The sequence below is a fragment of the Schistocerca piceifrons genome, chromosome 11 (assembly GCF_021461385.2).
Source record: "Schistocerca piceifrons isolate TAMUIC-IGC-003096 chromosome 11, iqSchPice1.1, whole genome shotgun sequence".
NCBI classification, from domain to species: Eukaryota; Metazoa; Arthropoda; class Insecta; order Orthoptera; family Acrididae; genus Schistocerca; species Schistocerca piceifrons.
In genome coordinates, this window is record NC_060148.1 from 56,273,527 (window position 1) to 56,296,745 (window position 23,219).

The window sequence follows — 23,219 nt, forward strand, 5'->3', positions numbered from 1 at the left end:
GAAAATTGAAACTACTAACTTATTTCAGTATTTCATGTTTATGAGTAGACCACGGATTTTTAGTTCGTAAAAAAGTGTGTTTTAGACATCTAAAATAGGCTCCTTCAATAGTTCATTTAGGCTATTGTTGTTGTTGTTGTTGTGGTCTTCAGTCCTGAGACTGGTTTGATGCAGCTCTCCATGCTACTCTATCCTGTGCAAGCTCTTCCATCTCCCAGTACCTACTGCAACCTACATCCTTCTGAATCTTCTTAGTGTATTCATCTCTTGGTCTCCCTCTACGATTTTTACCCTCCACGCTGCCCTCCAGTACTAAATTGGTGATCCCTTGATGCCTCAGAACATGTCCTACCAACCGATCCCTTCTTCTGGTCAAGTTGTGCCACAAACTTCTCTTCTCCCCAATCCTATTCAATACTTCCTCATTAGTTATGTGATCTACCCATCTAATCTTCAGCATTCTTCTGTAGCACCACATTTCGAAAGCTTCTATTCTCTTCTTGTCCAAACTATTTATCGTCCACGTTTCACTTCCATACATGGCTACACTCCATACGAATACTTTCAGATATGATTTCGTGACACTTAAATCAATACTGGATGTTAACAAATTTCTCTTCTTCAGAAACGCTTTCCTTGCCACTGCCAGCCTACATTTTATATCATCTCTACTTCGACCATCATCAGTTATTTTGCTCCCCAAATAGCAAAACTCCTTTACTACTTTAAGTGCCTCATTTCCTAATCTAATTCCCTCAGCATCACCCGACTTAATTAGACTACATTCCATTATCCTTGTTTTGCTTTTGTTGATGTTCATCTTATATCCTCCTTTCAAGACACTGTCCATTCCATTCAACTGCTCTTCCAAGTCCTTTGCTGTCTCTGACAGAATTACAATGTCATCGGCGAACCTCAAAGTTTTTATTTCTTCTCCATGAATTTTAATACCTACTCCGAATTTTTCTTTTGTTTCCTTTACTGCTTGCTCAATATACAGATTGAACAACATCGGGGAGAGGCTACAACCCTGTCTTACTCCCTTCCCAACCACTCCTTCCCTTTCATGTCCCTCGACTCTTATAACTGCCATCTGGTTTCTGTACAAATTGTAAATAGCCTTTCGCTCCCTGTATTTTACCCCTGCCACCTTTACAATTTGAAAGAGAGTATTCCAGTCAACATTGTCAAAAGTTTCTCTAAGTCTACAAATGCTAGAAACGTAGGTTTGCCTTTCCTTAATCTTCCTTCTAAGATAATTCGTAAGGTCAGTTTTGCCTCAAGTGTTCCAGTATTTCTACGGAATCCAAACTGATCTTCCCCGAGGTCGGCTTCTACTAGTTTTTCCATTCGTCTGTAAAGAATTCGTGTTAGTATTTTGCAGCTGTGGCTTATTAAACTGATTGTTCGGTAATTCTCACATCTGTCAACACCTGCTTTCTTTGGGATTGGAATTATTATATTCTTCTTGAAGTCTGAGGGTATTTCGCCTGTTTCATACATCTTGCTCACCAGATGGTAGAGTTTTGTCAGGACTGGCTCTCCCAAGGCTGTCAGTAGTTCCAATGGAATGTAGTCTACTCCGGGGGCCTTGTTTCGACTCAGGTCTTTCAGTGCTCTGTCAAACTCTTCACGCAGTATCGTATCTCCCATTTCATCTTCATCTACATCCTCTACCATTTCCATAATATTGTCCTCAAGTACATCGCCCTTGTATAGACCCTCTATATAGTCCTTCCACCTTTCTGCTTTCCCTTCTTTCCTTAGAACTGGGTTTCCATCTGAGCTCTTGATATTCATACAAGTCGTTCTCTTATCTCCAAAGGTCTCTTTAATTTTCCTGTAGGCAGTATCTATCTTACCCCTAGTGAGATAGGCCTCTACATCCTTACATTTGTCCTCTAGCCATCCCTGCTTAGCCATTTTGCACTTCCTGTCGATCTCATTTTTGAGACGTTTGCATTCCTTTTTGCCTGCCTCATTTACTGCATTTTTATATTTTCTCCTTTCATCAATTAAATTCAATATTTCTTCTGTTACCCAAGGATATCTACTAGCCCTCGTCTTTTTACCTACTTGATTACTGATCTCGTTACTTCATCCCTCAAAGCTACCCATTCTTCTTCTACTGTATTTCTTTCCCCCATTCCTGTCAATTGTTCCCTTATGCTCTCCCTGAAACTCTGTACAACCTCTGGTTCTTTCAGTTTATCCAGGTCCCATCTCCTTAAATTCCCACCTTTTTGCAGTTTCTTCAGTTGTAATCTACAGGTCATAACCAATAGATTGTGGTCAGAGTCCACATCTGCCCCTGGAAATGTCTTACAATTTAAAACCTGGTTCCTAAATCTCTGTCTTACCATTATATGATCTATCTGATACCTTTTAGTATCTCCAGGGTTCTTCCATGTATACAAGCTTCTTTCATGATTCTTAAACCAAGTGTTAGCTATGATTAAGTTGTGCTCTGTGCAAAATTCTACCAGGCGGCTTCCTCTTTCATTTCTTAGCCCCAATCCATATTCACCTACTATGTTTCCTTCTCTCCCTTTTCCTACTGACGAATTCCAGTCACCCATGGCTATTAAATTTTCGTCTCCCTTCACAATCTGAATAATTTCTTTTATTTCATCATACATTTCTTCAATTTCTTCGTCATCTGCAGAGCCAGTTGGCATATAAACTTGTACTACTGTAGTAGGTGTGGGCTTCGTATCTATCTTGGCCACAATAATGCGTTCACTATGCTGTTTGTAGTAGCTTACCCGCATTCCTATTTTCCTATTCATTATTAAACCTACTCCTGCATTACCCCTATTTGATTTTGTGTTTATAACCCTGTAGTCACCTGACCAGAAGTCTTGTTCCTCCTGCCACCGAACTTCACTAATTCCCACTATATCTAACTTCAACCTAGCCATTTCCCTTTTTAAATTTTCTAACCTAACTGCCCGATTAAGGGATCTGACATTCCACGCTCTGATCCGTAGAATGCCAGTTTTCTTTCTCCTGATAACGACATCCTCTTGAGTAGTCACCGCCCGGAGATCCGGGCTATATAAAACCTAAAATAGGCTCTAGTAAAAATGATGCAGAGAAAATAAAAATAAATTAAAATACACAGTGTTGACAGTATGAACATCTTATTAGTCATTAAAACAAGGAGAATGAATATTTACACAGTTACAAAATGGCTCTGAGCACTACGGGACTTAACATGTGAGGTCATCAGTCCCCTAGAATTTAGAACTACTTACAACTAACTAACCTACGGACATAACACACATCCATGCCCGAGGCAGGATTCGAACCTCTGACCGTAGCGTCACGCGGTTCCAGACTGAAGCGCCTAGAACCGCTCGGCCACACCGGTCGGCTACACAGTTACAGAGCACAGCAATCTACAAGATTAATATTGACCGTAACTCCAAATATTTTTGAGTTCCTGCAAGATAAAGATCTCCGTAAAAAGGAGATGTGGCAATGGTTTAATTAATACATTCGTAGTTTCACATTTCTGACCATAGTTGGCTTCACAACAGTGTGCGATTTGCAGGGGCGGATGGGGGGGATTTCCCCCCCTCTGCATCAGACCATCCCCTCCTCTGGTTTTAGTTTATGCATCCCAACCTGGGATGTTTATTTCCCACACACTGGAGTAAAACTTTACATATAATTTAAATTTGCGGAACCGAACACTGAAAGTTTTTAATAAGTCTTACTATTAATACTATTATTATGTTTCAGTTTTCTATCATCGGAATAAGTACAACTTTTCACAAATGTGCCTCTACTTTTTGAATTCTCCTCGTATATCTGTACCCGTATGTAGATGATTTTGTAAATAAGCTTTACCTATAATGTACTTTTAAAGATATAACAAGGGATGGCTTTTCTGATACTGCATACGCGTCAATAGTGAGTTTCGGCATTAACATCTATTTATAAATAGCTGTTTAACCATGCGTAAGCCGGCCGAAGTGGCCGAGCGGTTCTAGGCGCTACAGTCTGGAACCGCGCGACCGCTACGGTCGCAGGTTCGAATCCTGCCTCGGGCATGGATGTGTGTGATGTCCTTAGGTTAGTTAGGTTTAAGTAGTTCTAAGTTCTAGGGGACTGATTACCTCAGCAGTTAAGTCCCATAGTGCTCAGAGCCATTTGAACCATTTTTAACCATGCGTAACGCCACGGTCCAAGCTAGTAACATACGAGGTGCGGCTAGAAAAAAACCGGACTGATGCTGAAAAAAACATTTATTTACAATTATTTACAATTTCATGTTATCTCCTTCAATGTACTCTCCTCCTCGGTCTCTACACCGCTCCATACGAATTTTCCACTGTTCATAGCAATGCTGCAGATCATTTTGGGTAAGTCCATACATTACTTCCGTCGCTTTTTCTTTTACTGCTTCAACAGTCTCAAATCTAGTTCCTTTCAAAGCTGACATGACTTTAGGGAAAAGAAAAAAGTCACAGGGGGCCAAATCAGGTGAGTAGGGTGGATGATCTAAGATGGGAATGTTGTGTTTTGCCAAAAACGTCTTCACTGACAACGCACTGTGAGCTGGGGCATTGTCTTGGTGAAGGATCCATGACTTTTTTCTCCACAAATCGTTCCGTTTTCTCCGTACTCGCTCACGTAGGGTAGCCAGGACGCTAATGTAGTAATGCTGATTCACTGTTTGTCCCTCTGGTACCCAATCAATGTGCACAATCCCTTTGATGTCAAAAAAAACAATCATCATTGCCTTGAATTTCGATTTTGACATTCGTGCTTTTTTTTTTGTCGTGGAGAACCAGGAGTTTTCCAATGCATCGATTGGCGTTTAGTTTCGGGATCGTAAGTAAAAAACCACGATTCATCGCAAGTAATAACATTTTGTAAGAAGGTGGGATCACTTTCAATGTTTTCCAGGATGTCAGAACAAATCATTCTTCGGCGTTCCTTCTGTTCAATTGTGAGACACTTTGGAACCATTTTTGAACACACTTTGTTCATGTTGAAACTTTCATGAAGAATCTGCCTAACACTTTCCTTGTCAACTCCAGTTAACTCAGACACTGCTCTGATTGTTAAACGGCGATCTTGTCGAACAAGTTTACCGATTTTTTTCAATGTTTGCATCAGTTTTTGCTGACAATGGTCTGCCAGTGCGAGTGTCATCACTGGTGTCTTCGCGGCCATCTTTAAATCGTTTAAACCACTCAAACACTTGTGTTCGCGATAAACAATCATCGCCGTACACTTGTTGTAACATTACAAACGTTTCACTTGCAGATTTTCCTAGTTTGAAACAAAATTTGATGTTAACACGCTGTTCTTTCTGTACACTCAACATTTTCCGACGCACAGACAAAACGTCAACTACTTAAAACAGACGCCACGGGCAGACTGAGTGCAGGAGGCAGATGAAACTCGAGCAGTAGGCGGAGCGAGAGTTACGTGACAGGCCACACGACTTTCAGCCTTATTGCATTCGTTTTATTGTTTCACCAGTACTAGTCCGGTTTTTTTCTAGCCACACATCGTATATAATTCTACTAAACCCCTAAGACATCCCTCCCCCACTGGTAAAAGCACAAATCGCACCCTGCTTCACAATAAATAACCAAAATCTTTTCTAGGTTTTCTAGTGAAAAACTGTGGCGCTTGTCAGTCAGAATCAATTTATACGCTGAAAATGAACGTTCTGCATCTACAGGTGTGACAGGGGCGTGCTTCATTTTCGGCACATGTTGGACAGGAACGCTGCAGTCAGGAGTGCTGGATTTTCCACTGAGTATGTCGCCAGCTGCACACAACTCCTTCAGGCCAGTGTTCTTCCGCTAAACCGTTTGCATTTTTGCCCGTACTTTTTCCCCTACTTCACCTGGCGCTTCATTAATTTTCATTTTGACTTCTTCAAGCAAAGAAATATTGTTGTAGATAGGTCTCCCTGAGCCTCCTAATTGTGAAATTTTCATTTTGACTTCTTCAAGCAAAGAAATATTGTTGTAGATAGGTCTCTCTGAGCCTCCTAATTGTGAAATTATTCTTGCCATAAATGTGTAGTGCGCCCTAATGTAAGGTAAGTCCCGTTTTCTACATCTACATCTACATCTACATCCATACTCCGCAAGCCACCTGACGGTGTGTGGCGGAGGGTACCTTGAGTATCTCTATCGGTTCTCCCTTCTATTCCAGTCTCGTATTGTTCGTGGAAAGTAGGATTGTCTGTATGCCTCTGTGTGGGCTCTAATCTCTCTGATTTTATCCTCATGGTCTCTTCGCGAGATATACGTAGGAGGGAGCAATATACTGCTTGACTCTTCGGTGAAGCTACGTTCTCGAAACTTTGACAAAAGCCCGTACCGAGCTACTGAGCGTCTCTCCTGCAGAGTCTTCCACTGGAGTTTATCTATCATCTCCGTAACGCTTGCATCTCCTTAGGATTCTTCCAATGAATCTCAGTCTGGCATCTGCTTTACCGACGATCAACATTATATGATCATTCCATTTTAAATCACTCCTAATGCGTACTCCCAGATAATTTATGGTATTAACTGCTTCCAGTTGCTGACCTGCTATTTTGTAGCTAAATGATAAAGGATCTACCTTTCTGTGTATTCGCAGCACACTACAATTGTCTACATTGAGATTCAATTGCCATTCCCTGCTCCATGCGTCAATTCGCTGCAGATCCTCCTGCATTTCAGTACAATTTTCTATTATTACAACCTCTCGATACACCACAGCATCATCCGCAAAAAGCCTCAGTGAACTTCCGATGTCATCCACAAGGTCATTTATGTATATTGTGAATAGCAACGGTCCTATGACACTCCCCTGCGGCACACCTGAAATCACTCTTACTTCGGAAGACTTCTCTCCATTGAGAATGACATGCTGCGTCCTGTTATCTAGGAACTCTTCAATCCAATCACACAATTTGTCTGATAGTCCACATGCTCTTACTTTGTTCATTAAACGACCGTGGGGAACTGTATCGAACGCCTTGCGGAAGTCAAGAAACACGGCATCTACCTGTGAACCCGTGTCTATGGCCCTCTGAGTCTCGTGGACGAATAGCGCGAGCTGGGTTTCACATGACCGTCTTTATCGAAACCCGTGCTGATTCCTACAGAGTAGATTTCTAGTCTCCAGAAAAGTCATTATACTCGAACATAATATGTGTTCCAAAATTCTACAACTGATCGACGTTAGATATATAGGTCTATAGTTCTGCACATCTGCTCGACGTCCCTTCTGGTTGTACTGTTTCAATTGTTTCGAAACAGTTACATGTTTCAGTTTGCCCATCTCTACTGAGCAATATGGGACTTAACATCTGAGGTCATCAGTCCCCTAGAACGTAGAACTACTTAAACCTAACTAACCTAAGGACATCACACAACACCCAGTCGATCGCTACACAATGTGTTGATTTGTTTTCGCTGGGAAAAAGTGAACGATGACCTGGTTTTTTTTAGTCCTTTTATTGCGGTGCATGGGAGTGGTAGGGGAAGTACCGTACTCGTTGCTGGACATATGGCACCTGACAGACGGCCGCCCCTTCAGAACAAGCGAATGGAATCTACCGGTGCTTCAGATGGAAACCTCTCACTACTGGCAAATTATTTTTCGAACCGGAAAATTCACGTATAATACATTTCACGAAACAGAGTAGTTTCATACGACTGCCTGTAGACAGCAGCGAGAAAATGCGCGAAGGGCAGTAATTTAGCTATTGAGGGCGTCTACTACTAACATTGTGATTTTTTAATCCGTGCTCAGCTTAAGGCCTATGAAACAGTTTGTTTGCGAAAATACACATCTGGCCAGAATCCTACGAACGAAATATTTTCAAATATAACGTTTAGCACTCCCACGTTCGATTCTGATGTGTAACTCAAATCTTTGACCGGTTCCCAGTCGCTCACTGAAGTTAAGCACTGTCGCGCTCGGCGCGTACTTGGATGGGTGACCATTCAACCCTGCCGACTGCTGTTGGTAGTGAGGCAAGCAAAGGAATTGTAAACAGCCTCTAACGACCTTCGCCTTCGACGAGACGTAAAGCCCTAAGTTTGCTTCCTTTTTCTAATCTTTGAAAACACAAGAACTATGTCAGATTAACGAAATAGGTACTTTTTTAGGATTTTGATGCCAAAATAGGCAAAATTAGGCGTCAACGTCGAAATACGCAATTTTAGGTCCTATAGAACTAACGGTATTCGGTTTAGTTAGTCATGAAACGCATAAGTGCCAACTTATATGCAAATTGGAGCTTAGGAAAAAAAAAATAGGTTTTAAACTAAAGATCCGCGATCTACTTTTTACATATGAATAATACGAGGGCTATCCACAAAGTTACGTTTTGGAATTAAAAATAAAGTATTGGAAATTTTTTTTATTATATACAGATGAAAGCCACACTTAAATACTACTTTCCTACATAGTTGCCATTTAAATTAAGTCACTTATCGTAGCGATGGACGAGCTCGGAAATTCCTTCGTCGTAAAATTCGGCCGCCTGCGCCTTCAACCACGTGGTTACCTCTTTTGGGACAGAAAAGGTGTGATTTTTGCGGATTTCCTGGAAAGAGGCACTACAATAAACTCTCAAACGTATTACCAAACTCTGCACAACCTCAGAAGAGCAATACAAAACAAGCGCAGGGGAAAGTTGGGCTCAAAGATCTTGCCGATTCACGACAACGCCCGGGCCCACACGGCAAATACCACTCGTCAAGTTCTCGAATCTTTTAAGTGGGAGTTGTTTCCTCATCCGCCGTACAGTCCCGACCTGGCACCGAGTGACTTCCACTTATTCCCAGCAATGAAGAAGTGGTTGGCTGTGCAGCGTTTTGATGACGACGCACGGCTTCAAGAAGAGGTAACCACGTGGTTGAAGGCGCAGGCGGCCGAATTTCGCGACGAAGGAATTTCCGAGCTCGTCCATCGCTACGATAAGTGCCTTAATTTAAATGGCAACTATGTAGAAAAGTAGTATTGAAGTGTAGCTTTCATCTGCATATAATAAAAAAAATTTCCAATACTTTATTTTTAATTCCAAAACGTAATGTACTTTCTGGATAGCCCTCGTAAAACACCTATGAAGAATATTTGTTGTTAACATGGATAGCGATATAAAGAAATAAAAAAAAGACCGAAGTGTTAGGCAAATACGAAGCATGAGCGCATATCAACTAGCCACCTTACTGCACGCTGGGCAGAAAATATTTTTTTCCATCTGTCGTATAGTGTGGAAAAACTTGGAGCCACTGTCTTACATGATGAAATAGGCACTTTTTAAGCCGAAATAGGTAAAAATAGGCTTTTTTAGGTCCTGTAGAATTAACGCTGTTAAGTGTAAATAGTCATGAAACGCATAAGTACAAATTTTTATGCAAATAGGAACTCAGGAACAAAATAGGTTTTTACCTAAAATCCGCGGTCTAGTGATGAGAATGTATATTAATTCACTTGATGGCTCCCGGCCACAGAAATCTGTCTTGATTTCATTTGACGTGGGAGCTGTAAACGGAGAGACCAGCAATATTACGAAGACACGAAACATATACACGGGTCACGTCCCTCTATAACTGAGCTTGCTCTTCGCATGCGCGAAACTGGCGGCTTGGGCCAGGTGCTGCTTGGGCGCGCCGGTAAAATTTTTCCGAGTAGCACCTGGCTACTTGCTGCTACTGCTCGTACGTCAAACAGCCAAGCTTCAAGTAGCCAGAAGCGGCAGGAAGGCACTGCTCATACGCGAATTCAGCTCTGCGCATGCGCACGAGCCCGCTGGCACCACTCGAGGAGTGGGGGTTGGATGACGTCAGAACTGCGGCCCCTCCCAGCTGTTGCGGAACAGTCGCTTGCGAGACGTGGCGAACGGCGGACGAGGCAGAGCAGAGCAGGAAACAGCGTGTTCCATCTCTACAGCAACGCAGGCGTATGTTCAGTGCATTTTTTATAGCAGGTATGAGCAGCTCTTACTGAACACCAGGGCAGTGTTTCAGCACGACTTGAACAGTTTACGTCACATCTCGTGGAATGTCGGATTCTGTTCGATCTGTTGCTCGGCCTGCCATCTACTGACCGTTGTCTGTACTGTAATAATGCCTCGTCGTAATGTTTTTAATGCGCCACCGATTTTAATAATAAAGATAATCGTAAAAACGGACTGAAATAACATTTGCAGTGTTGGTCATGCGTATTAACGGCAACAAAAAAAAAAATAATAAAGTTGCGATCGTTCTTAATATATATTAATGACTTGCCATTCTATATTCACGAAGATGCAAAGCTGGTACTTTTTGCCGATGATACCAGTATAGTTCTCACACCAAACAGACAAGAATTAACTGGTGAAATTGTAAACGATGTTTTTCAGAAAATCATTAAGTGGTTCTCTGCAAATGGGCTCTCATTAAACATTGACAAAACACAGTATATACAGTTCCACACAGTAAATGGAATGACCCCATTAATATATATAGACTTCGATCAGAAATCGGTAGCTAATGTAGAATATTCGAAATTTCTAGGTGTATGCACTGATGAGGGATTGAACTAGAAAAAAAAAAAAAAAAAAAAAACACTGAGGATCTGCTGAAACGTTTGAGTTCAGCTACTTTTGCTATTAGGATCATTGTAAAATTTGGCGATATACATCTGAGTAAATTAGCTTACCACGCCTATTTTCATTCTCTGCTTTCCTATGGCATCATATTCTGGGGTAACTCACCATTGAGTAAAAGGGTGTTCATTGCACAAAAGCGTGTAATCAGAATAATTGCTGGAGCTCATCCAAGATCTTCCTGCAGACGTTAGGGATCTTCACTGTAGCCTCACAATATATATATTCACTTATGAAATTTTTGTTATTAACAATCCGAACGAACTCAAAAGTAATAGCAGTGTACATGGCTGCAACACTAGGAGAAAAAATGATCTTGACTACTCAAGGTTAAATCTAACTTTGGCGCAGAAGGGGGTAAATTATGCTGCCACAAAAGTCTTTGGTCACTTACCTAACAGCATCAAAAGTCTGACAGATAGCCATACAGCATTTAAAAGGAAATTAAAAGAATTTCTTAATGGCAACTCCTCCTACTCATTAGATGAATTTTTGGATATAGTAAGTCGATAATTTCGCCAACCCCCACCAAAGAAATAAATAAAAATATTGTGACGTAATATTTTGTGTGATGTAATGTCTTGTATAGACGCCTTTTGTTAACCTGACACGTCCCACATCATTACCAAGTGTCTTATTCACGATCTACGGAACAAGTACTAATCTAATCTAATTCTGTCCCATTCTCGAGCTTTTGCTCGTCTCGCGATCTAGTGACGTCTGGTGTAAAGCATAGTTTACACGACGACATTAGGTTGCGCCACTCGTTGCGTAGAATGAGTTGCACGCAAGTGGTTTCATATATGACTGTATACGCTTCAGTTTAGTCGTTTTGTGGGTCCCTGAGTCGTGTCTGAAATGAAAGTTTTGGCAGCTGCACGTCGCACGAGTTGTGCTGGAGTTAAAGCTTGTTGCGTGGAATCGCTGCATAAGAAAAAAATAAGAAACTTATTTCGATTCGTGACTGGATGAAGAAAAGACGTCAGGTCAGTTGCTCAGCGTCCTTGCCGAAATAATTTATAACAGAAGATCCAAGAAGTTATTATAATTATCTTAGAATGTCACCAGAACTGTTCACGGTTCTCCTAAATAGAGTTAATTATGCGATAAGGAATAAAGGTACTGTAATGCATGAAGGACTGTAGCCAGAACTGAAATTACATATCACATTGGGTGCATTACAATCAGGGACACTCGGCATGCTATAAGATGCTGATTTAGTTGATGACGCTTTTTCATTAACACCAACAATTATTAACATTAACAGTAATAATTATTAACATGAACAGCAGTAATTATTCGAAGCAGGCCGCATTGAGAAGAGAATGGTTTGCAAACTACTCTCTTGAAGACAGATCTGTACAGTGGCAATATTTCACAATTCTAAAGTATGTGAATGGGGAGCACTGCAGGGACGTTTTAAACAGATGAACATTGAATAAAGAATGCAGCTTCACGAATTTGTATAGCCTTCCCTCCTGTCAACAATATCCCTTAAGAAAGACTTGGCCAACTCGAACGATGGGATTTCAATTTTGTAGACGAGAGCATTACCACAGCTAGACCTTACACTCGCTTGTATTTTTCTTAATTCAGTTGTATATGTGCTCCTAACTCAATAAATTTTGCCCTGCAGCTCAGATATTGTCAAACCATCTATGTTATGATCGCATATTTCGGTCTCAGCGGCACCAATATGTTGCTTATTTTTATCGGCATCATTGAAATCCCACGAACACCTGTGCAAAGCATAGATATCCAAAAAGCGAACGTTATTCTCCGTTCCCCACTTCACATTTGTTTGTCTACAATCTACAAACACACAACCTCAAAAACTCATGCACCTACAGTGTGTTAACTGTAAGACGGCAGTGGTTGTGAGGGGAGTGCAGAGGAGGCAGTGTGTGTGTGGGGGGGGGGGGGGCACGCCTACCAGTTGCAGTGCTGCCACTACAAATTGCGCGTCATGCTTACACGAAAGCAGACGAAAGGCTTGGAAGTAAAACTCGCTTTAAATGTTGTTCGTAAACGAAACTGAAATCGTCATGTACATTAAAATCTATATATATATAAATGAATGTATGTTTGTCTGCTGTGCGCTCACAAACTGTTCATCCGAATGCAATGAAACTTTGATGAGTTGTTTCCGAACGCCCGAAAAGAGTAATGGACAATGTTTCAACAATTAGGTCATTGCAGCATGAGAAAGATTTATAAGAAAATGCCTTCTCCACTGCATATATTTTTTTGAATTTGTAAATTTACTGTAATATGAATGTGTTTCGAAATAATACAGTAATCAGTGGTGTTTCCATACATAGCGATACGTTAGCAACGGAAAAATGAAATATAAGGTAATTCGAACGAAATAGGGGGCTCCTTCAAAGTGATCGCGAACAAAATACTTGAAATGGAAAGTCACCTTTTCTTGCCAGGCGTTTGTGGTGATACACCAGGATGACTATTGGAAAACTGTTTGAATCTTCCAGTGCTACGCATGCTTTGTCCTGTGTATGTAGCAGCTCTCACTGAAGATTTGTAAATGGGGTGAAGCATTTTTTTTCTGCTCACTTTCCCTTTCGCAGCATTCAATCACACTCAATATAATTTTGCGAGCATCGCTACGTAATACTGGTTTCCTTCTAACCGTAGGCCTACCGGAAGGGGTTGTTGGTGACTTCCGAGATGGGCCAGCAACTGCCTCTTCACTCATTTTGATAATGTTTAGCACAATAAAAACACGGAGAACAGTACAGCGTAAAACAATAGCTAAGCAGACAACAATTGCTACCTTGTACAAAGTCAGCTACGTAATGTTGGCAGCAGTGGAAACTGTGTACCTACCGAAGCCTCCCGACGTTCACCGACTTCTACCGATTCAGGACTAGGGAGAGGTCTGCCATCTAAAAGTGTACACACTGTAGTGTCGCCAAAGGTGGAACACGCCGATAGTGTTTAGTTTCACCAACGAGTTGCGCAAACGGGCGGCGCGCATGCGCAGTTGCCGGTAAGGCAGTTGCCTGCAACCTAGTGTCGTCGTGTGAACTAGGCTTAAGGGTGGGCAAGAAATCGCGTATCTGTTATAAATCATTGTGATTGAGAAGTCACAGATATCACAATAACTTTATAGAAGGCGGTTGCGATTTCAGTTACAACTAGCAGTCGCAAGTAGCCTTTAACATTCAACTCCGTGTGCCATCTGTTGGTCGAATTTCGTACTTCTGAAACTCTTGTCTCGCTGTGATTCCAGTGACAAGCCACAAATACACTCCTGGAAATTGAAATAAGAACACCGTGAATTCATTGTCCCAGGATGGGGAAACTTTATTGACACATTCCTGGGGTCAGATACATCACATGATCACACTGACAGAACCACAGGCACATAGACACAGGCAACAGAGCATGCACAATGTCGGCACTAGTACAGTGTATATCCACCTTTCGCAGCAATGCAGGCTGCTATTCTCCCATGGAGACGATCGTAGAGATGCTGGATGTAGTCCTGTGGAACGGCTTGCCATGCCATTTCCACCTGGCGCCTCAGTTGGACCAGCGTTCGTGCTGGACGTGCAGACCGCGTGAGACGACGCTTCATCCAGTCCCAAACATGCTCAATGGGGGACAGATCCGGAGATCTTGCTGGCCAGGGTAGTTGACTTACACCTTCTAGAGCACGTTGGGTGGCACGGGATACATGCGGACGTGCATTGTCCTGTTGGAACAGCAAGTTCCCTTGCCGGTCTAGGAATGGTAGAACGATGGGTTCGATGACGGTTTGGATGTACCGTGCACTATTCAGTGTCCCCTCGACGATCACCAGTGGTGTACGGCCAGTGTAGGAGATCGCTCCCCACACCATGATGCCGGGTGTTGGCCCTGTGTGCCTCGGTCGTATGCAGTCCTGATTGTGGCGCTCACATGCACGGAGCCAAACACGCATACGACCATCATTGGCACCAAGGCAGAAGCGACTCTCATCGCTGAAGACGACACGTCTCCATTCGTCCCTCCATTCACGCCTGTCGCGACACCACTGGAGGCGGGCTGCACGATGTTGGGGCGTGAGCGGAAGACGGCCTAACGGTATGCGGGACCGTAGCCCAGCTTCATGGAGACGGTTGCGAATGGTCCTCGCCGATACCCCAGGAGCAACAGTGTCCCTAATTTGCTGGGAAGTGGTGGTGCGGTCCCCTACGGCACTGCGTAGGATCCTACGGTCTTGACGTGCATCCGTGCGTCGCTGCGGTCCGGTCCCAGGTCCACGGTCACGTGCACCTTCCGCCGACCACTGGCGACAACATCGATGTTCTGTGGAGACCTCACGCCCCACGTGTTGAGCAATTCGGCGGTAAGTCCACCCGGCCTCCCGCATGCCCACTATACGCCCTCGCTCAAAGTCCGTCAACTGCACATACGGTTCACGTCCACGCTGTCGCGGCATGCTACCAGTGTTAAAGACTGCGATGGAGCTCCGTATGCCACGGCAAACTGGCTGACACTGACGGCGGCGGTGCACAAATGCTGCGCAGCTAGCGCCATTCGACGGCCAACACCGCGGTTCCTGGTGTGTCCGCTGTGCCGTGCGTGTGATCATTGCTTGTACAGCCCTCTCGCAGTGTCCGGAGCAAGTATGGTGGGTCTGACACACCGGTGTCAATGTGTTCTTTTTTCCATTTCCAGGAGTGTATGTTAGGGGGCTCAGCCATGTGGGTACATAATAGCCCCACCACATGGACTGGCTACACATGCTAGTGACCTAGCACGATGGAAGGAGACTACAGTGGTGAAGGGAGAGGGGAAGGAAGGGGCAAGAGGAATCCACACCATTTCCAGGAGTGTAGAAGTCGCTAGCAGCAGCTAAAAGGCGCAGTTAACATTTAAAGCCGTGTGCCATCTGACGGCCTAAGTTCGTACTACTGTATTTCTTTGCGATACTCCATTGAGTCTGCAATTTCAGTGACAATTCGCAGCTCCAACAAGGGAACTTCCCCATCGCACCCCCCTCAGATTTAGTTATAAGTCGGCACAGTGGATAGGCCTTGAAAAACTGAACACAGATCAATCGAGCACATACCGTCACCGGTGTCGTATAGAATATGTTAGACGTGTTTTCCTGTGGAGGAATCGGTTGACTTATGATCTTGCGATCAAATGTTTTCGGTTCCCATTGGAGAGGTACGTCCTTTCGTCTACTAATCGCACGGTTTTGCGGTGCGGTCGCAAAACACAGACACTAAACTTATTACAATGAACAGAGACGTCAGTGAACGAACGGACAGATAATAACTTTGCGAAAATAAAGAAAGCAAACTTTTCCGTCGAAGGAAGACTAGAACCAAGGACCTCTCGTTCCGCAGCTGCTCACGCTAACCACGGGACCACGGCGCTCCTGAGCTCAGATTGTCCTTCATGTTGCCTGTCTTGCGCATGGACTACTCAGTTTGTGTATTTTACTTTTTTTTTCATAGTTCCACACAACTTCTTCCTGTTTTCTCGATTGATCTGTGTTCAGTTTTCCAAGGCCTATCCACTGTGCCAACTTATAACTAAATATGAGGGAGTTGCCATGGGGAGGTTCCCTTGTAAATAGCAGGTAGCAACTAAAAAGTGTAGTTAAGATTAGATGCCGTATGCAATCTATTGTCTTACGTGTATATTTCGTTCTGAGAACCTCGTCTCACTATATGGATGTAGTATATGCTTATAGTGGACGAACTGAACCGAAGCTAATTCGTTCTGAGAAAAATTTTATACTCGGTTGAGTAACGTGAAGGCCGAATATAGGTTGCACAAATAGACCTATAGCGTAGCCTGAAATTTTCGTGACACATCTTATCATAAAAGCTAAAACTGCACGGTAATTTCAAAAACAGATAATGGATGCCTCCGATGAGTATTTTGACGCGTATTGCACACGCACATATCGTCCATAAACTAAAAAAAATGCAATCTGGTGCCCTATGTTACTTTTACGAAATGTTTAACAGCTGTATTCACAAGACGGATATTTTTTTCGACAGCAGATTACGCAGTTAAACTTTTGTCTGTATTTTGTAATACTGCATTATAACCTGGGCCCCTGAAATATGTCACTTCAAGGTCACTCCCCAATAGTGGGGTCGACAGAAGCATCCGATCCCTCGCGTCGGCTTTGACCCGTGACGTAAGGGTGTTGTCGCGCGTGACGTCATGACGGCGCGGAGTTTGGTTTGTGAGTGTGGCGTGTTTGTAGATGTTGTCGTGTTGTGGTTTGTTGTGATCTCTGGTGGTACGTTCAGGGGTTTCGTTTGTGTGGTGTAATGAGCTCAGTTTGCTCTTGCTCATTATCCAGAATTGTTAGAGGGTCGCCTCTGTTTTGTAGTGGAATACGTTTCAGTGAGTTAACGATTTTGTGTGAAGGTTAATTTAGTGTTGTTCGCTGTACATCGTGTGGTAATTTTACTAAAATTAATCGGCATCTGGAGATGTTTTTGAGCTGTATAGGCCAAGGGAAGTGTTTGATCCTAATTTATGGGATCGGGAGCTGCTGTTGAGCTATATAGGTCAAGGGAAGTGTCCGATTCCAGATGATATTGTGTTTAGTGATATTTGGGGAGTTTTGTGATGTCGGTTTTTTTGGTCATTTTGTGTGGTTTTGCCGGCCGCGGTGGTCTAGCGGTTCTAGGCGCTCAGTCAGGAAACGCGCGACTGCTACGGTCGCAGGTTCGAATCCTGCCTCGGGCATGGATGTATGTGATGTCCTTAGGTTAGTTAGGTTTAAGTAGTTATAAGTTCTAGGGGACTTATGACCACAGATGTTGAGTCCCATAGTGCTCAGAGCCATTTGAACCATTTTTTTTTTGTTTTGTGGTTTTGTATGGGGGTGGGTGCCTAAATATGTTTGTATTTAGTTTGCCCCCCACGCAAAACACCCCATTTCCCGCGCTTGTCCCGTTAGTGTCATTAGGCTTTTTGTGGAAAGTGTGTGTGTTTGTTTTTCGATGTATTTTCGTCCACATAATGTGTACGTACCGACATTATATGCGCCATATTGGAATCATGGTTTATGGTCGTTTCCACCATACTTGTGACGTTATAGGTCAAAGCTGGCGGGCGGCATCGGACGCTTCCGTATTTGCCAGTAGTGATGGGGAGCTCGTGAGTGAGTCGTTCATATGAACGCTTCACTCCAGTGAAGTGTGAACTAACCACCCAATTTCAATGAACTGGTACTTCAAATTCTCCACAGATAGCACACTCCACACTTTTTTCTAGTTCACTCACGCTCTTCCCCTCTGCCTCTCCAACTACATCGGCGCTACGTCACTCATTCTCCCTTCACTTCAGTCCTCCCTCTACTGCCTGCCGACGATTCGCGCGATGTTTGTGGGGAACGATAGGGTTAGGAGGGGTTGGGGAGGTGAGGGGCGAGGGGAAGGCAGCGTCAGCTGCTTCCTGCAATGCTGACATCATTACCCGTGACTGTTTGTGCAGTAGACATGGGCAAACTGAAACACACAACTGTTTCGAAACAAACGAGACGGTACAATACAATGTTTCGAAACGGTGAAACAGCTTGTGTTTCCTAATTGTATAGACCTACACATGATATCATACTGAGTGTCTTCTGCATAAATATTGCCATATAGACACAAATGAGGTGCGATAGCGCCAATCATATAGCAGAAAGTATTAAAATTTCGCTTAGATGTCTTGGCAGTTTCGTATTTCCTGTAGCAAATGCGCTGCTTTCGTGTCATGTGACTTTCATATTTTCCAATTGGCTGAGGTCAGAGTTTGTACGTTTGACTTAGCAGATTTGACCAAACTCGCTTCCCTGTATTCTAGTGCCTAATTTTGATAGGTTTTATGAGTGATGATCTGTATGCGCTCTTGAAAAGGCATATCATGGGATATAATTTATTGAGATAGCATTCTGGGAAGCGAGGCACTGAATTAACATTTATGAGTGAGCCGTTCACGCTTTTCTTACTCACAGTTAAATTTTCCATTGTTTGCCGTATGTTTCCCTCAAGTATAAAATACAAACTAAAGTTTAAAACAATTCATACAGTGTAATGCCTTCGTGATACCTATAACATGGCAGATCCGGCTCTACACCACTTACAGTTGTTGTTAAGGAAGTGTGTTTGAAGTACAGGTATATCGAGTTCCCTCAATTACTCGCAGCAAGCAGATATATTATAATTTTATCACAAACTTCTCCAGGAAATCAGAGATAAAGTTGCTGTCGAAATGTAATTTTATAACAATATCTGAAAACCAAAAACAAAAGTATCAAAGTACTGTTGTTGATTTTCCTGAGAATTATCTGTGATCAATATACAAGATGCCTATATTGTGTAGTAACCAAACACAGCACATCTACAACACACAAACATATACTTACATAAATCAGATAATTATTCTCGACAGGCAGACCTACATTTCTAGCATTTGTAGACTTAGAGAAAGCTTTTGACAATGTTGACTGGAATATTCTGTCAAATTCTAAAGGTGGCAGGGGTAAGATACAGGGAGCGAAAGGCTATTTACAATTTGTACAGAAACCAGATGGCAGTTATAAGAGTCGAGGGGCATGAAAGGGAAGCAGTGGTTGGGAAGGGAGTGAGCAGGGTTGTAGCCTCTCCCTGATGCTATTCAATCTGCATATTGAGCAAGCAGTAAAGGAAACAAAAGAAAAATTCGGAATAGGTAATAAAATCTATGAAGAAAAAATAAAAACTTTGAGGTTCGCCGATGACATTGTAATTCTGTCAGAGACGGCAAAGGACTTGCAAGGGCAGTTGAACGGAATGGACAGGGTCTTGAAAAGAGGATATAAGATGAACAGCAACAAAAGCAAAACAAGGATAATGGAATGTAGTCGAATTAAGTCGGGTGATGCTGAGGGAATTGGAATAGGAAATGAGACACTTAAAGTAGTAAAGGAGTTTTGCTATTTGGGGAGCAAAATAACTGATGATGGCCGAAGTAGAGAGGATATAAAATGTAGACTGACAATGGCAAGGAAAGCGTTTCTGAAGAAGAGAAATTTGTTAACATCGAGTATAGATTTAAGTGTCAGGAAGTCGTTTCTGAAAGAGTTTGTATGGAGTGTAGCCATGTATGGAAGTGAAACATGGACGATATGTAGTCTGGACAAGAAGAGAATAGAAGCTTTCGAAATGTTGTGCTACAGAAGAATGCTGAAGATTAGATGGGTAGATCACATAACTAATGAGGAGGTATTGAATAGAATTGGGGAGAAGAGGAGTTTGTGGCTCAACTTGACAAGAAGAAGGGACCGGTTGGTAGGACATGTTCTGAGGCATTAAGGGATCACAAATTTAGCATTGGAGGGCAGCGTGGAGGGTAAAAATCGTAGAGGGAGAACGAGAGGTGAATACACTAAGCAGGTTCAGAATGATGTAGGTTGCAGTAGGTACTGGGAGATGAAGAAGCTTGCACAGGTTCGAGTAGCATGGAGAGCTGCATCAAACCAGCCTCAGGACTGAAGACCACAGCAAGAACAACATTCTCGAACACATAAATAAATAAAAAAACCTCAAAAAAATGAAACTCACTGAATGGTGAGCGAAAACGTAAGTGTCTTCTGCGTGAAACAAATCTGAGAAAAATCCTCATGTCAGGTAACTACATTTAAGATTTAGTTGCCTAAACAAAATACAGTCAAATACAAATTGAGTGCACATTGGCCAGAAAAGAACAAAATCATCAGAAATGTTACTGATTCATTTCTGAGTAGATCTACTGTATCTGTTCTAAGTTGTAGTTTAGAAATACCATTTTTGATACTTTTTAGCTTGAAAGACAGGATAGTCTGTCTGTTATTGTTTTCCCCTGCTTTGATAATATGCGCTCACATGGAACAGAGGTGGCCATAACACAAAGACGCCGTTTCATTATTTCAAACAGCGTAGGAAACAACACACAATTTTCTTTCCACCACAGCAATGGATCTTGTGATTCGTGTATCAGTGGCGTCTTCATACATTTATCAAGCTTGACTGTAGTTGCAGCAAGTGTATGTTATAAGAGATGTGTAATTTAACTGAATGTTTTTCACACTTTTATTAATTTGAATGCAAATAATGTGCGTTATTTTGTTGTTTGTTGGTGTTTATAAAGCATATATTACGCCATTTCGGAATAGGGCAGTCAATTAGAAATGAAGCATTAGTTTCGGAAGCCTTAAGCTTCGTGCTGTCGTGTGTGAAAAAGATTTCGACACACTTGAAAGTGTTTCATGAAGTGAAATGTTAAATGTTTCAGTATGTGTACCGTGCCCGAATCTCGTCCGAGACAAGACCGGAATGAAACGTCACTGTTTCGACACAATTAGCCCCTTCCAGCAACGGTAGACTGAATCAGCGTTATTTTGAAACAGCGATACAGTTTCTGTGTCTGGCTCGAGATCGAATCTGGTCCCGTTTTCCGAGACAGAGCGGTATGAAACACCACTGTTTCGAAACGCTGAAACATGGCCGTTTCGAAACACTGAGACAGTTCTACGATACACTGTATGGAAACATAGAAACAGTGGCCAAGTCTATTGTGCAGTTATACTTCGCGTCTATGGGTAGCCTACCGTGGGCTGCGCTTGCAGACACATGAGTATTAAAGATACAAACGAAGAGGCTGGCTGTGTGGGCACGCACAGCTAACATGAAAATAAAATGCTTACCTTGTGAGTCTGGAGCTGAAACATGCGTGGAATCCACGCTTGGAAGATAATCGTTCATGTAGGAATGTTTATCTCGTACACATTATTGAAATAATTACACTAAATGCCAAATTGAGGATTGTCCTAATTAAATTTAAAAAAATACGTATATATTTATGAATAACATCAATGGATTTGGCGAATGTTCAGAGATTTCCGTTTAAAAACATGATTTGTTCCACTTTTTTTTCCTGTCAGGCAATTTCTTCTGTCAATTATAAGGTGTCCTGCCTTCGAGAACACTCTTTCACACGGCGTGGAGGTTGCAACAATACACAGTCGTATTTTTGCAAGTTCAAAGTATACTGACAGCCGTTCAGACCACCACTGAAGTGGATTGCCTTGTCTCTGTAGCAGGGGCTCTTGTAAATATTTGTCCACTTCCACTATTGCAGCAGTTCTCGGGTGTGGACTGCTCTGCAGCCTGGAACACACTTCATCAAATTCGAGCCAGAGACTAGAAGTAGATTCAGTAGTTGGAACTGAGATTGTTGCGGTTTAATTTTACCTTCCCAGCAGAATTTTTATCAGAAAAACCATGTAATTTGAACCGGGGATCCAATGAAGTTGCTTCTGCGAAAATGGAATTTTCCTCTATATTTCGAAATCGTCATTTTAGATCTTCAGCTAACTTTTCGGCCATTTGTTGCACGTCTTCATGAATTTCGGTGTAATTAACAAACCTGCAACACCATTTTTTCAACGAGCGACTAAGGAGTATAACTTTAGAAGCAGTGACAACATTTTCACTCGACATTTCGTCGGTGCAGCCTTTGAAAACTTTCAACAGGTCACAGGCTTGTGTTTACACTTGCAATGTCCTCTGCAGTCAGATTTGGAAGATCCGGATAATTCAGAGTGATAACTGTCATTAGGCAATTCTTAACTTGGATTATTCTTCGCAGTATATCATCGGTTGAATTCCACCTTGTAACAGTGTCCTGCTTTAGTGTCAGAACTGGCTCTTTTAACTGTTCCTGCATCTTTTTCAGTTTAGTGTAGGCCTGCGAACTTCTTTTAAGAAATTCAACAATGTTTTTTAGTTTATTCGGAATGGGTTGAATGTGCGGAAGCCCATTCTGAACAATTAAATTGCGTGTGTGTGCAAAGCAGGGGATGTGTTTCCAGGCTGTGAGTCTTATAGCTGCTACAACATTAGCAGCTGTGTTGTCGCTAACAACACACACGACGTTTTCTTGAATGCCCCATTCCCTTGTGACACGACACAGTTCTTCGGAGAGTTTTTCTGACGTGTGCCTTTCGTCGTATTTAAAGCACTCTAGGAGGGAAGATGCCAGCTCCAGGTCTTTAACGTAGAGTGCTGTCACCAACAAATAACTCTCATTTGTGGTTGAGGTCCACCCATCTATTGTCAGCACAACCGCTTCCGCAGAATTAATTTTGCTCTCACAATTTCTTTCATCATGGCGTACTGTTGCAATAGTAGTTTATTGAAAATGGTCTTCCGAGCTGGCATTCTGTAAGCACCATTCAGTTTGCCAATAAAACTCTGGAAATGTTTGCTTTCCACTATGTTGAAGGGTAAATAATCATTTACAACAGTCTCCAGAAGTGCGAAATCTATCTCCTGATTTGTTTTGTTCGAAAGAGGTGTTATTGATGCCTGCTGTCTGATAATGAAGTGATACTGTCATTTTCTGGCACCGACTGCTGTTCGCTTCTGGCAACTGCTGGTGTTTGTTCCGGATTGTCAGAGTTACTTGTCCAAGAAATATCGGAAGATTCAGGAGCAGGGGGTGCTAAGCGCCTGACTGAAAATGACACTGTTGATGCAGCACTCGAACATGACGCGCTAGATTAAATGTATTTCCTCCTTTATATGAAATACACTTAGAACAACAGTTGAAC

The 23,219-nt window shown here is 42.5% G+C and overlaps 1 protein-coding gene across 1 annotated transcript in view; it reads left to right on the forward strand.

Moving 5' to 3' along the window:
• The first annotated feature begins 9,768 nt into the window (after positions 1-9,768).
• LOC124719676 (ankyrin-3-like) overlaps positions 9,769-23,219 on the forward strand; it is a 100,620-nt gene continuing 87,169 nt past the window's right edge. Inside the window, exon 1 of the mRNA XM_047244886.1 lies at positions 9,769-9,961. Within this exon, the coding sequence (XP_047100842.1) occupies positions 9,769-9,961 (193 nt within the window). The remainder of the gene's footprint in view (positions 9,962-23,219) is intronic.